This window comes from Panulirus ornatus, chromosome 38 (genome assembly GCF_036320965.1).
Source record: "Panulirus ornatus isolate Po-2019 chromosome 38, ASM3632096v1, whole genome shotgun sequence".
NCBI lineage: Eukaryota > Metazoa > Arthropoda > Malacostraca > Decapoda > Palinuridae > Panulirus > Panulirus ornatus.
Window position 1 is genome coordinate 3,869,406 of NC_092261.1, and position 14,993 is coordinate 3,884,398.

Consider the following 14,993-nt stretch of genomic DNA (forward strand, 5'->3'; position numbering starts at 1 on the left):
CTTCTCGTCTCGTCCACAGCATGAGTGGTGTCCGGAGGGCCGCACCGCTGTTGCCTCTGCTGGTCCTGGCGACGCTGCTGAGGCCGGCCACCGGCTGTGAGTACCGGGCCGTCGACCCCCGACACACCATGTGTTCCTTCCGCCCCGGCCAGTGCTCGGGCAAGAGCCTTCTCAGTGAGTACAATTACTACTACTACTACTACTACTACTACTACTACTCTCTCTCTCTCTCTCTCTCTCTCTCTCTTGAAAGTGATAAAAAGGGTATATATATATATATATATATATATATATATATATATATAGTATATATATATATATATATATATATATATGTATATATATATATATATATATATATATATATATATATATATATATATATATATATATATATGTAGGAATATTCTTTCGGTAGCAGCTAGATGAGTAAAGGCCAACATGGGTTTGTGCTGAAGAGGAAAATGAGCGAGCTCAACTAAGTACCAGTACAGCAACCTCCGTAGATTCTCCTACTTCAAGGGAGAGGATCGGAACCTGTGTTCCTTGATTTTCTTACGGTGTTTGAACAAGTAGAAGACACAGGATTGAACAAGGCCGGCTCTGATTTACCCAAAATAGAAGAAAAGTGGTGTATTTTCCTTCTGTTATCTTTATTATCGCTCTCATGATTGTACCTCGTTCATATTTCAGAAGCGAACACTTATTCCTTAAGAGGAACTGTGGTATTTCCGTTTGCCGTTGGTGGGTGAACAGTAGTGTGTGTGTGTGTGTGTGTGTGTGTGTGTGTGTAGGCTGTACAGTAGGGTGGTCGTTATGAGATGTCGTCATTGGAATGGTCGTCATAAGGAAGGCAAACATGCCACACTTATCCATGTTTGCCCAGACCTTCTACAACCCAAGCCACCGGACCTTCTACAACCCAAGCCACCGGACCTTCTACAACACAAGCCACCGGACCTTCTACAACCCAAGCCACCGGACCTTCTACAACCCAAGCCACCGGACCTTCTACAACACAAGCCACCGGACCTTCTACAACCCAAGCCACCGGACCTTCTACAACACAAGCCAACGGACCTTCTACAACCCAAGCCACCGGACCTTCTACAACCCAAGCCACCGGACCTTCTACAACACAAGCCACCGGACCCTTTACAACACAGGCCACCGGACCCTCTACAACCCAAGCCACCGGACCTTCTACAACACAAGCCACCGGACCCTCTACAACACAAGCCACCGGACCTTCTACAACACAAGCCACCGGACCCTCTACAACACAAGCCACCGGACCCTATACAACCCAAGCCACCGGACCTTCTACAACACAAGCCACTGGACCTTCTACAACACAAGCCACCGGACCCTCTACAACACAAGCCACCGGACCCTCTACAACACAAGCCACCGGACCCTCTACAACACAAGCCACCGGACTCTCTACAACCCAAGCCACCGGACCCTCTACAACCCAAGCCACCGGACCCTCTACAACACAGGCCACCGGACTCTCTACAACACAAGCCACCGGACCCTCTACAACACAAGCCACCGGACCCTCTACAACACAAGCCACCGGGCCTTCTACAACCTTGTATTTCGTATCATATGAGCCCACAAGGCCTTCGACGGCACAGCCAGCCTGACCCTGTACAACTTAAGGAATTGCCACAACCCAGCCCACCTCTCTTACCATACCCCGAGTCCCAGAGCCATTTTGCATAATAGTGGGTTTGTTAATCCAACTGGAGGACCCCACCAAAGGAAACCGCTGAGGATGTCGAGATTTCAATCGGTGAAATCGGCATGATCGGTGGCACCTAGGGTTTGATATTAATTCTGACCTTTACGCCACCGTAAAAATGTGAGAGTCCTGTTTTTGCCCCCCGCGTTCAGCTGTGGTATTTCGTTTACCGTGTGGCGCGCAAGTCACTGCTTCGATCAGGTGGAGTACAGTAATGACCTGTCAGGGTTGATGGAGATACGGCTGCTGAGCTGGGTAGTGAGGGTTACCGGGGCCTGCCAGCGGTGTACCGGGGTACCTGGTGGGCCAGTACTGGTGGTGGTGGTGCAGGTGGGCCGGTCCTGTTGGTGGTGCAGGTGGGCCGGTACTGTTGGTGGTGCAGGTGGGCCGGTACTGGTGGTGGTGCAGGTGGGCCGGTACTGGTGGAGGTGCAGGTGGGCCGGCACTGGTGGTGGTGCAGGTGGGCCGGTACTGTTGGTGCTGCAGGTGGACCGGTACTGGTGGTGGTGCAGGTGGGCCGGTACTGGTGGTGGTGCAGGTGGACCGGTACTGATGGTGGTGCAGGTGGACCGGTACTGGTGATACCGCCGGTGGACCAAGGTTTTAGTGGAGGGTGGGTGTATGGGGACACTGGTGGACCAGTACTGGTGGTGATGGTGGACCAGGGTAGTGGATAGGTTTACTGGGGCCCTGGTGGACCAGAGTAGTGGCAGGTGTACTGAGGCACTGGTGGACCAGAGTAGTGGAAGGTGTACTGGGGCACTGGTGGATCAGGTTAGTGGAAGGTGTACTGAGGCACTGGTGGACCAGAGTAGTGGAAGGTGTACTGGGGCACTGGTGGACCAGGGCGATGAAGTTAATCATCACACTGGGTGTGACTCGAGTAAGACACTATCTGTAGTGTAAGGCTGGGTGTAGTTACACCCCAGCTGGGTAGGTTCTGGTTACACCCCAGCTGGGTTGGTTACGTTACACCCTAAAGATTTCGAAACCGCTTGATATATATATATATATATATATATATGAGAGCGAGTCTCAGGTCTACCATATATATTATCCACATCTATTAAGAGTAACATTTACCTCCCGTCCCCAACACCACACTTCACCTACACACTGACTCATCACACCTCCCTTATAATGTCTTCCTCTCCACCCCCTACACTTGGTCCACAATGACTTCCACTCCTGCCACTTGGAGTGACACACGCTCCGACCCCCCAGCATTAATATGCAGTGTTTACGCATTCAAAAATTAGCCTGTGTGTATGTGTAGCGAGGCGTAGCGAGCTCCAAGCCGCCTCTGTATACTTATATAGTTGCTAGTAATTCAAGTCAAACCGCAAGACAATTTAAGATGCAACTTTACGACTCCGAACACGAAATTTGAGCTTGAGAAATCATCCTATAAACTTAATCGAGAAGACGCCAAGCTCTTTATGCTTTCATATATGTCCGTAACGTGCGTCTCGCGAGGTTGTAAACTGTTTGAAATAAAGCAATGCATATTTAAATCAATAATGCATGGCTCGAAGCAAGGGGCTGGATGTCTCGGGCAGCATTCGAGACGTGGCGTGTATACTGAGGCAACGATGCAAAACACTTTATGCCTTGGGTGGTTAAGGAGGAGCCCAGGGTCCACACAAGACGATACTGATGGGTCTTGGACCAGGCAAAGACGGTGCGGCGACCTGGTGATGGGTGCTGAAGATGGTACGGATGACAATGGTGACGAAAAACGATTAGAAGATTATTAAGAATGGGATTGATGTTGCCTGGACGATAATTGTCAGTGGGATGGTGGGTATTGCTGGGGGACAGGAGGTGTTGCGGAGGTGGTAGGAGCTCCGTTGCGACGGCAGGTGTTGCAGGAGATGACAGGTGTTGAAAGGGCACGGAAGATGCTGCAAGGGGAGAAGATGGGTCGCAGGAGGACGGTAGGTGTTGCAGGAACGGTAGGAGTAGTAGCTACAGCAGGTGTTGCAGGGGGACTGTACGTGTTGCCGAAACGCGGTGGTTGAGACAACACCAACCAGTAAAACCGAACTTAGAACATAAAAGGCATCCCTATAGCGCCATCTCCACCTCTGGAGAGAATCCCCGGCGCGCTCCACCCAGCAATATCTTCCAGTAGTTACCAATGGCTCGTTAGCCAAGCGACCCGAGTCATTGGAAAGTCTTTATCATCTCCTCTGGTGGTGTTGTTGTGGTGTCAGGTGTTCCTGCAGCGTCTCCGCTTGGCTCCCTGGTTAACGTTACCATAAAGATGATTCACGCTGGTGCTCCTCAATGGCCACGTTTCTCTTGATATTGAATATTGAGACGCCACCTCGTGCCTGGCTTCCGTCGGTGTCGCCTGAGGCGTTGCCTCCTGCACCCAGGGAGTGATATATCTCTGGTGTGCGAGGCGTGAAGATGGTGCAGATGAGCTCAGAGGCAGGGCCAAGAGGACCGACCCCCTTCTCCAACGGTGTAGCCACCTTCTCCCCAACACACACACACACACACACACACACACACACACACACACACACACACACACACACACACACACACACACACACACACCTGTGGCCAGGCACATTATTATATTATGCACGGGTGAGCTCAGCGTGTGTGACGAGGCTTGTTGGTGTGGGTTATCTGGCTCTACCACGACAAATGGAGGCCCACCAACCTTCACACACCACCGGCCCAGTGGGCCAAGTCATGGAATATATGAACACTGTGTTCCAGGCGCGCGCGGGTGTGTGTGTGTGTGTGTGTGTGTGTGTGTGTGTGTGTGTGTGTGTGTGTGTGTGTGGTGGGGGAGAGAGCTCGATGAGTGGGTGAGGGAGGAGAGAGGATCGTGGCCGAGGGTGTGAAAAGCACAGATGTGCACGCACTCATGCGTGCACATCCCTCACTGAAATTAGCCTCCTGTGGTGACTCCAGACCCCCCTGTGTGGCAGGCTGCCAGCGGGCTAGCCAGCACTGGACCGCATCCCTGGAAAGCCATACCATTATTACATACATTCTTAAGTCCCAGAAAGACGCATCTTAACATTCAAGATAATGATCGACTAATCTCTCTCCGTTTGATATTGATTCATAATGCAGAAATTATATATTTATTTTGTATTCTCGAGTCTCCGAGGTCGATAAGAGGATGGTGAGCGTTATCTGATGGACTGTACATTGAATTCAGTTAGTGCTGATCTTGAGGCAAGGGTGGAGATCCTATCCCGTCCTGGGCAGAGCTACGAGCTGAGTATATCCTTTGGTTCTCGGTCATGGTGTAGGAACTTCTGGGGATAATATGCCTCGTTGCTTCGTACATTAGGATAGTAAACGTTCCCACATTACAGTTGATGGTACCCCGCTCCCCACTCCTTCAGTTCACACTCACATCTCACATCTTTCCATCCCCTCATGCTTTAGTGCCTCGCTCTAACACTAAACTCACTCATTACACTCCTACACCACACACTTTTACGCCGAAGTTCATACTCATCTCACATTTTCCTCAAGCATATTCCTTATCCCACGCAGTGTGCTACACACTCTCCTGTTTCAACACATCGCTCACCTTTCCCCTCCCACTTCAGGCAATTACTTGTTCTTCATTCCTCCGCGGTGACTTCTGATGGTCCTCAGGTGGAGATGGTTGATGGAGTGGCAGTGAAACTCAACCACATGATTGGCTTTGGACTGACACTTCTCTGTGTTGCCTTGGGAGGCTAACGACCTCAGATGCACCAGCTAGGGGTCCATTTTGTGACAGAATGGGATCCGAACCATCGCATGCAAGGGTTTCTTTAGGGGCCATCCCTGGTTCCTCTCGTTTACAAACAATGAGCCAGTGTATAACTTAGTACACATATCTTATTGTTTTTTTTTTCCAAAACTAACATAAAAACATGACTGCCAACTTCTAACTCTTTTGTTGTTATAATTATTACCAGGAACATTTCTCTTCTTGTTAATTATAGATTTTTTTTTTTAGAGTAAACATATGAGCTTCGTATCAGTCGACCTGCTTCTCTATTACTTTCAGTCGACACAACCTCGGATCCTTTTCAGTGAAGAGATTCAGGTCTGGGAGTTGTTTGGTGCTGTATCTGACCGAGCCTTCCTGGCTCCTGTTCTCCTTCGCTTTGTATCTCCTCTTTCGTTCCAGCAATCTCTGTCCAGCTGTCCAAATCCAATGTCTCTATTTTCACCATTTACTTAATCATGTTTATCCCAGCTGTTTCGACTTTCAGAAGTGAAGCTGCTTTATCTACCAGCCCTTCTGCAGGAGCTGTTGTTCTCCATGACCTCAATGTCCATTACAAACGTCTTACTCGTGCCAGTCCTCAATGAAGAGAAACAGAGACCTCCATTGTTGAGGGCTTCACACACACACACACACACACACACACACACACACACACACACACACACACACACACACACACACACACACACACCTTGTCCATGAATGCCTCAGGGATTAAATGAGGACTCCTGACCTTCTCTACAGGATTTACAGCAGTATCTCTCCAGCACCTGAGATCCCTTGTTCCATTATACAAAGGAACTCAAGTGGCGACTGACCACAGGAGGTCTTTCGTGGCTGTTTGTGCTGGTGGAAGGGATCAGGTAGTCAGAAATTAACGTAGTAATGGGAGAAAAGCGTAATAGATGATATAAAGAGAAGTACTTGTAAACTTTATATGTATCTAAGGAGGCGCAGCTAATGATCAGTCGTGGGTCCGAGGCGAAGTATTACCCGCCTCCTGTCTACTTACACATTGTTCTGAAATTCTAATCGGCCAAGTTGTTTACGGTAGCAAGGCTGACTTGGATAGACTCAAAGTTATTAGTCCTCTGGAATTTCACCAGTTGTCCCCTGGAACTCCACCACCAGTCCCCTGGAACTTCACCTCCAATCCTCTGGAATTCCACCACCAGTCCCTTGAAACTTCACCACCAATCATTTGGAACTCCACCACAAGTCCCCCTGGAACCTCACCACCAGTCCCCTGGAACTTCACCACCAGTCCCCTGGAACTTCACCACCAGTCCCCTGGAACTTCACCACCAGTCCCCTGAAACCTCACCACCAGTCCCCTGGAACCTCACCACCAGTCCCCTGGAACCTCACCACCAGTCCCCTGGAACTTCACCACCAGTCCCCTGAAACCTCACCACCAGTCCCCTGGAACCTCACCACCAGTCCCCTGGAACCTCATTACCCGTCCTCTGGAACGCCACTAGCAGTCTTCAGCTCTCCCGAAGACTTACCAGAAATCGTTTTTCTTGGAATGAAACCCTTTTTTCCCCTTCCATTCAGTTCCCACTAGAAAAGGAGAATCTTCTCTTCGGTTTAAGCTTGCCAGAAGGCCAGGAATGGTCACGAGTTACATGATAGCGCTGGAAACATCCTCACTTAAGACAAAGATGGTATAGAGGACTTAAAAACAAAACGCACCGTAAAATCCACCGCCCAAACCTGTTTCAAGCGCTCAGCAACATAGCGTCTTCACACTTCGTCAGACCTCACTGGTCTGTAACCACATTAACAATTTATAGCCTTCGCAAACCCGCCATCTTCACCTTTCGCACACCCACTGACCTCACGATGCAGTATCTCAGACGATGAATAATCGCCGGCGATTCATTTCTTGCAATTACAGCAGCGATAAGTCCCCTCATCTAGGGGACGCTATCCACCCCATCCCTGTCCCACTTGTATGAACCTATAGATTTTAATGTCAGAAATATCTCATCGACTTTGAAAAGTTCCAGAACTTACCTTCTCTGTCTCTCGTCATTGCTTCAGTGCTGCGTTCCCCTATCCGTAAAAAGAAACTTTTAAGATACAGCCCATTCTTATGGACTATGATTTTTCCTCCCTTGTCACACTAGAGCCCAGGTGCCCTCGCCTCAGTGATCTCTTTAAGTGAGTGAAATGGTTATAAACAAACAAGTCCATCATTCAAGACATATTGTAGTCTCGAACATAGTATGGGTTCCGTCCACACCACTGTGGTGCACTTATACTTCTTCACTTCACCAATTTTTATTGACTTTGGTGACTTTAACGAAGATATAGATAGATAGATAGATAGATAGATAGATAGATAGATAGATAGATAGATAGATAGCTGACAAAGTTTAAGGGTCATAAATGCTGTGAGAGCGTGTATGGTCTTCGAATTATCTTGAAAACCTGATGAAGGTGTTCAAGTTTTTTCGACTGGTGGGTGGTTTCAAAATCACGTAGTCGGCCATAGTGACACTGGCAGACGATAGGCCTACAGCCGATAGAACCACCCAACCAACCAGTGTGGCGTTAGGCTCCTCTCGTCAAACTTCAGCCGCTCACATTGCCTCCTACTTTCCTAATTCCTTTGATTTCGTCTTTTGTGTAACCTCAGCGTCTGTGTCATGATGGAAGCCTTTCCCATAAGCTGTGGTCGTCCCTAGAATTCGTTTCTTTTCCGAACAAAGTGGTGGTTGCGATGGTTGTAGGAGCGGTAGTAAGGAGGGGAATGAGGCATTTGTGATATATGACTCTGGCGTTAGCAAACAAAGGTGTAGAACAAAACGAGCCGTTGTGAGGAGGACCTCAAAACATGATGAGCAAGATTAAGGAGGAGGTGGTTAAGAGAGAGTAGTTTACGAGTGATTCGTACGGTTGTTGCGAGATTAACACAGGTAGTTACGATTTGGTGGATGTGGGAACCGGAGTGTGAAAGGTCACAAGGGAAGGGGGTATAATGGGTGACCGACGCTGGTCACGCACTCGGCCCACACCCACCCAGTGGTACCAGTCAAGCACATGACCTACACTCAGCAAGTACCAGTCACACACGGCTCACAACCCACCCAGCACCAGTCACACGCGACCCGTACACGCCTGCGCTTCACGAAGACAGTGTTCACCTTATCCTGGCACGAACGCCTGCCAACGTCCCTGACTGACTCCCTCTCTCGTGTCCTACGCGGCGACCTTTACCCCGGCATATCTGAAGGCTTTACTAATACAGCCATTTTTCTCTGGCCACAGGTCGATGTATAATGATGGGGTAGTGGATGGCCTGGTGGGCGTGTGCTGGCCTCACCCCAACGATGACCTCCGCCCATCACCCACCCAACAAATGGAACTCGTTGCGCGGGTCCGCACTCATTATTTTGATTTACGTCCGGTCGAGCCTCAAACTCCCGTAAATTATTGTGATTTATGTGAAAGAGCGACTGGGATTTGTGGGGATTTGGGTATGCATAACTCTGGCATTTGGGGCATGGAAAACGGGCACGATCTTCATTGATCCAGAACTGTTACACCCTCGCCGTTGATTTTGATGCACGACAGCTTCGAGGTGAACGGCTGGAGTTGTGTATATATTAACTATTAACCGAAATACGAAGGATTGTTCTTAAGTTTCATGACCTCTGGTTAGACTCATGAGGTCAAAATCTCAGTTACTCTACCCACACACACACACACACACACACAGACAAACGTATTTCTCCTGCGTGTCCACATCGTAGTGAGAATCTATTTCCATGCCCATCTGTGTGTCATTGCGTTTCCTGTACCAAGAAACAGACTGACGTCTTGGTCGAGGAGGAGGAGGAGGAGGAGGAGGGAAGGATGGAAGGAGGGAGGCGTAAAATGACAGTTATTGTCGCCACCTTCTCTCATCTTCGTGGTGAAGGGAGACCGTCATTTGCTTCCACGATATACCTTCATCACACACACACACACACACACACACACACACACACACACACACACATACGTCTGATTATGTGCTGACCTCATGACCAGGCGTCGCAAGAAGCTTGAGGACGGGAGGTGAGGCGTGACGGACGTCCCAGAGAAGGATGACAAATCTAGGCGCGAAATGAACGAATCTTAAGGTAGAGAGGATGAAGGATGAAGCCGATGAGGTCGTCATAGAATAAATAATGTGATCCAGACGTAGTATAAGGAGGGATCGTCGAATGGTGTTTTCACAGCTAGGATTATCACAACAGCGTTTATTATAATCTTTTTGTGGTACAAGATCAGTTTGCTATTTCTTTCCTTTATCAGATGACGAGTGATAGTCATGTTCGTGACATACATCAGACTTGGATGAAGATATGAGTACAGCCTCTGGGGTGCACTGCTTCACTGTTGCTTTCAACAGTGGCCACTTCTCGCAGTGCCCACTTCTGGCCAGCTTTGTGAAATAGCCTGCTTCAGGTACCCGAGTTTTTACAGGGCAAAGCGTCCGACATCTTTACTGCTGCGAAGATTATAGCAACGGTCGGTGGTAAGGAAACTTGAATATTCATGAATAACAAAATAAAGAAGGAAGGAGACCTTGGCGGTGATGCTTTGATTGTGTCATACGGATCAGTCACTACTACTTTCTGCGCCGCTCGAGAGATGGAGCAGCCTTCGCTTCCCCCGAAATTCTAAGATCCGGGACGGGGGTAACTGTTGCTTCCCCCAGAACCCCAGCACCCGGGACGGGGGTTGCTGTTGCTTCCCCCAAAACCCCAGCACCCGGGACGGGGGTTGCTGTTGCTTCCCCCAAAACCCCAGCACCCGGGACGCGGTTCTTGCAATAAAGAACAGAAACCATTGGGTAATCATGGCCTCACACGGTCGGTACCCCGACCTGGGTGTGTCCCTTAAGAGATTGTTTATGTAGAGTCCTCGGGTGTAAATAACTTGTTCCTCTCTGGTGCTTAGTAGAGACTGGGTTATACCCCTGCAGACGGTCTGACAGATGAACAGAATTCATCTGTGTCCCCTCGACTTGGGAACAGGCAATGTATGGTCGGTGGTGACCGTCTCAGGTCCGACGTATCTCTGGCATCACAAGGGATCAAGACGAGGATCTTTGTCTCCTTGTTTCGATATGAGAAGGTTCGTGAACAAATGTTGAGGGTTGTGATACAATGAACGAATTTTTTGGGGGGTTGAAATACTCACATCCTCCGTCACTTTCTCAAAAACCTTCACGCTTCGAAACAAGGAGACAGAGATCCATTTTATGATCCCTCATAAAGCCAGAGATATGTTCGAACTCAGACAGTCATCAGTGGCCATACTCTGCCTGCTCCTAAGTCGAAGAGACGCAGATGTATTCCGCCCATCTTTCAGGCCGTCGGTGTAATGGAAGGCATCCATCCAATACCGAAATCTGAGACCCAGGTAGTACCACTATCACCACCGCGGCTAACGACGCGAGTCGGTATTCTTAATAGAAAATCTGACGGGCAATGGCCGGCACTCCCATAAAGTGGCGACCTGGTCGTATCCTTCCCTGGTGAGGCATGGGGCTGCCCTCTGGCCACCGGAACTTTAGATGTGACGTTTGGGATTCTCAAGGGTGAGGGAGGGAACCGTTCATGTTTGTATAATGTTTGAGGAACGAAGATCAAAACGAAACTTCTCGTTAGAAATGAAATTAGATCTACAGTTTACAAGTAAATCTACGTCCAGTTTTCGCAGAATCATCACCTTACGGAAAATGTTTGAGAATGTATTTGTTTTCAGAGACCAGAATGAGGACCGAGGAAAAACATCATTTAACCAGCTTAGCGCAGAATACCAAGTCACTGTTATTATACCAGTGTCCAGGGAAGTATCTTTAGATACTCATCACCTGTGGCTCGGATATGGTTCGATTAGCAAGTCATTCCCTCAGAGAACTGAGAGGGAGGCAAGTCTTGGCTTCTCACAGCGGGAGGAGGGGAAAGCCAGGCGCCGCCAGCAACCCTCTCCTCTTGGCCGTGGTGCACGAGTGCATCTACCAGAAGCACCGCACCATCACCACCAGCTCCACCATCTACTCTTCCTCGTCCTCCTCCGTCCTTTAGTACCATTGCCAACGGCGCCGTTACTGGCAACACTGGTGCCAGTGCCAACCTCACCAGTGTTAACATCACAGCCACCACAAGCACCACCAACGTTCGGACTTTCACCGGTGTTGGGTGCCTCCCATGCCTGGCCTCCTCCTTCCCTCGGTATCCGGCCGGCCGGTCGTCCTGAGGGAGGGCCGGTCGAAAGGCTGGCCCTCTCCTCCCTCCCGCCCTCCCCGGACGGCCGGCTCACGGTTAATTAGAGACAAGAGGCCCACCGCTGCCTGGGAGGCCCGCCGCTCTTACCTTCACCTGTCCGCACTCAGCCGGGGGATGTAGGCCAGGCTGAGCCGGGCCAGGCCAAGCCGGGCCAAGCCAGGCCAAGACAGGCCAGGCCAGGACGCACGACATCAACGCCACTTCTTGCACACGCACACACACACACACGCACACACACACACACACACACACACACACACACACACACACACACACACACACACACTGAAGCCTTCATGATGAGGGGAGAGTGTGTGTGTGTATAAGGCCAACATACTCACACAGGTAGTGCCAGCAGGTCAGCCAGTCGACAAGTACGAGAATAAATTATAATAAAGTCGAGAATATAAAAGGGGGGAAAAAATTAGAGTTATGTTGACCTGTTGAAGAGTCTGGCCTTCGAGACGACGAAAGAGAAATTACCCATTCAGAGAACATCAAAGGAAGAAAATAGACGACGAGATGAAGGAAGGAGAGGATGAGAGAACATGAATGTAACTGTGGTCGAAATTAGATCAGAACTTCTCCGTGTGAAGTCGTGAGGCCCCTTCAGTGCTTGTGCTGATGAGGTGAGGCTCCTGCAGTGCTTGTGCTAATGAGGTGAGGCTCCTGCAGTGCGTGTGCTGATGAGATGAGGCTCCTGCAAAGCCTGAGTTGGCGTTGTGAGACTCCTACAGCGCCCGTGTTGGTACTAGGAGGCTCCTACAATGCCTGAGAGTGTTGGCCTCATTGAACGGTGGGGAGCAGTTGCTGTGAAGCCGTATGAATAAGCTGCATCTGAGCCTCATTAGCATAGATGGACGGAAGATCCCTCACAGTCAACAGAGGTGCGGCGCCGAAGCCTTCGCTGAGCATTCAGAGAAACTCACTTCTAAGAAACTGTACATCTCGGGTAATGGGGCCCTCTGTACTGCTAGCATAGCCACTGGTAGACGCAGTTGAGGGAGACAAGCGTCTCACTGGTCTGTCTGATGGTGCAGAGTATAAGTGCGTAATGCCATAATGGGTAGTTGGTTTAGGAGGGGTAGAGATACAGGCAATAGAGTGAAGAGGCTGCTGAAAGGGGAAGGTAATGGTGAGGTTCAGTTTGTGGTGGTGGAAAGATGCCGTCGCCGATCGCCACCATTATTACCATGCCACCACCATCACTTACGACCCTCTGTAGCCTACCATCGCGAATACTACCACCACCACCACCACCACATTCGTTGACATGCATCCACATACAAAGAAAATGTTTAGTTTCTATAAGTATCTGTGTGTGTGTGTGTGTGTGTGTGTGTGTGTGTGTGTGATTACTATTTGTATGTTACGGGGAGAGAGTTTTACAATCGTGTTGCCCCGTCTCTTAACCTTGTGTATATGTACCAAATCTCTACTCCTATGTGTGTGTGTGTGTGTGTGTGTGTGTGTGTGTGTGTGTGTGTGTGTGTGTGTGTGTGGTGAATTATATCTATTTTGTTCTATCTAGATATCTATTCATTTATCTGTTTGCGCTCCTGGTATCTTAACTCTTGTCATTCTGGTATCATGACTTTTATCAGTATCCTTGACAAGCTATTTCCATATCCTGATTTTATATGACACCAACCTCGCTCCTTTGGCACAATGCTCAGTGCGAAATGTAGCCTTCGACACCTTTATACTGGAATTACGAGCGCGTTCCAGACTCTGTCTCTGCCTGTCCAGACAGAAGGCCGGGTACAGCTTGCACTAGGCTTGTCCCAAGGTCCAGCGACCCTAGCTTGAGGACGATGTTGTCTCTCATATCCAGCGACACCTTGCACACTACGTGCCACCAGGTAACCCTGTGTCTCAGGGGAACTGTGCACCTGTCCCGACGCGAACCTCCGTCTATGCTGCTAGCCACACCCGCCACCTCCTCAGACACGCCCACCTCCTCCTCAGCCACGCCCACCTTAGTACCACACCACTATCCTCACTCGATTTCCTGCGGCCAAACATAAGGGGCATATTATACTGTACGTATATATATATATATATATATATATATATATATATATATATATATATATATATATATATATATATATATATATATATATATCGCCGATAATTTGTTCAACATTACTCATCTGTAGAATTAGAAGTGACTCTAGTATTTGCCAGCAGACAGTTTGTCTCCTTTACATTGTTGATATCCATTCCCCATCACACATAGATTCCTCCGTCTTACTTCCTGGAAGGTGATATTCGTATCGAGCCCTTCTATCACTATAGCCCTTCGTCATTACATTCACTCAAACTGATTATCAGCAACGTATCAACAAGCCACCTTCAGAGTTTCTCCAGGTCCTCTTATATAAGCTGAGGCAGTGCTTATCATACCTGACTCCCCTCATGACCTTTACATCATACCCAAACATATTTAGGTATGGAGTCGGTCCCTCTGACCACTTATTTGCAGATGTCAGGGAGAGCAATGGTCCCAGGACGGGGCCAATGTTGACTCCAGTCAGTTCCAAGAAGGCTCCTCTGACGTGCGGTCTTTGTTTCTATCCATTAAGGCAATTTTCTGTCCTTCGAAGGAGTCTCCCCAACATTCCTGCCTAAAGATCCTGGTTTTCTACGAGCCTTTTATGTGGAATAGTGTCAAAGGCTTTCTGCTATTCCAGAAATATATACATATTCCGCCCACCCTTCATCTTTTTTTTTGTTTAAAACGGAGGTCACTCTCTCACAAAAGTCTGTGAGATTTGTTTCGCGCGAGCTAATTTCTCTAAATCCGTGTTGTCGCTCGCTTAGGCAATTTCTCCTTGGCAAGAAGTCATCCATTTGCATTATGACTATCCTTTCCAGATTTATACGACGAACCACCCTCGTCAGAGAGACTGGATATTAGTTCAGCACAATTTCTCGGTCTCCTTTTGTGAAAACAGACCTGACATTTGCTCTCTTCCACTCCCTCTGGCACTACACCCTCATTCTGTGACATATTCTACAATATTTCAGGCGTTCTGTTGAGCGTACCTACACACTTTTTGAGCAACATTATTTGATCAAGGCCATGAGCCTTATATGGGTCAAGGCCCTTCAGAAATTCGTGTTTTCTAGACATTTTAATGCGATTCAAGACCTTGTCATTCCATATTACCTGTGTTGGGTCCCTTGTGAT

The 14,993-nt window shown here is 48.8% G+C and overlaps 1 protein-coding gene across 5 annotated transcripts in view; it reads left to right on the forward strand.

The window, feature by feature from the left end:
- The window catches only part of LOC139760810 (venom allergen 5-like), a 155,225-nt gene that overhangs the window by 108,356 nt on the left and 31,876 nt on the right, over window positions 1–14,993 (forward strand). For all 5 annotated transcript variants that reach the window (XM_071684445.1, XM_071684444.1, XM_071684449.1 and 2 more), the window contains one exon: window positions 20–174. In XM_071684445.1, the coding sequence (XP_071540546.1) occupies window positions 20–174 (155 nt within the window). The remainder of the gene's footprint in view (window positions 1–19; window positions 175–14,993) is intronic.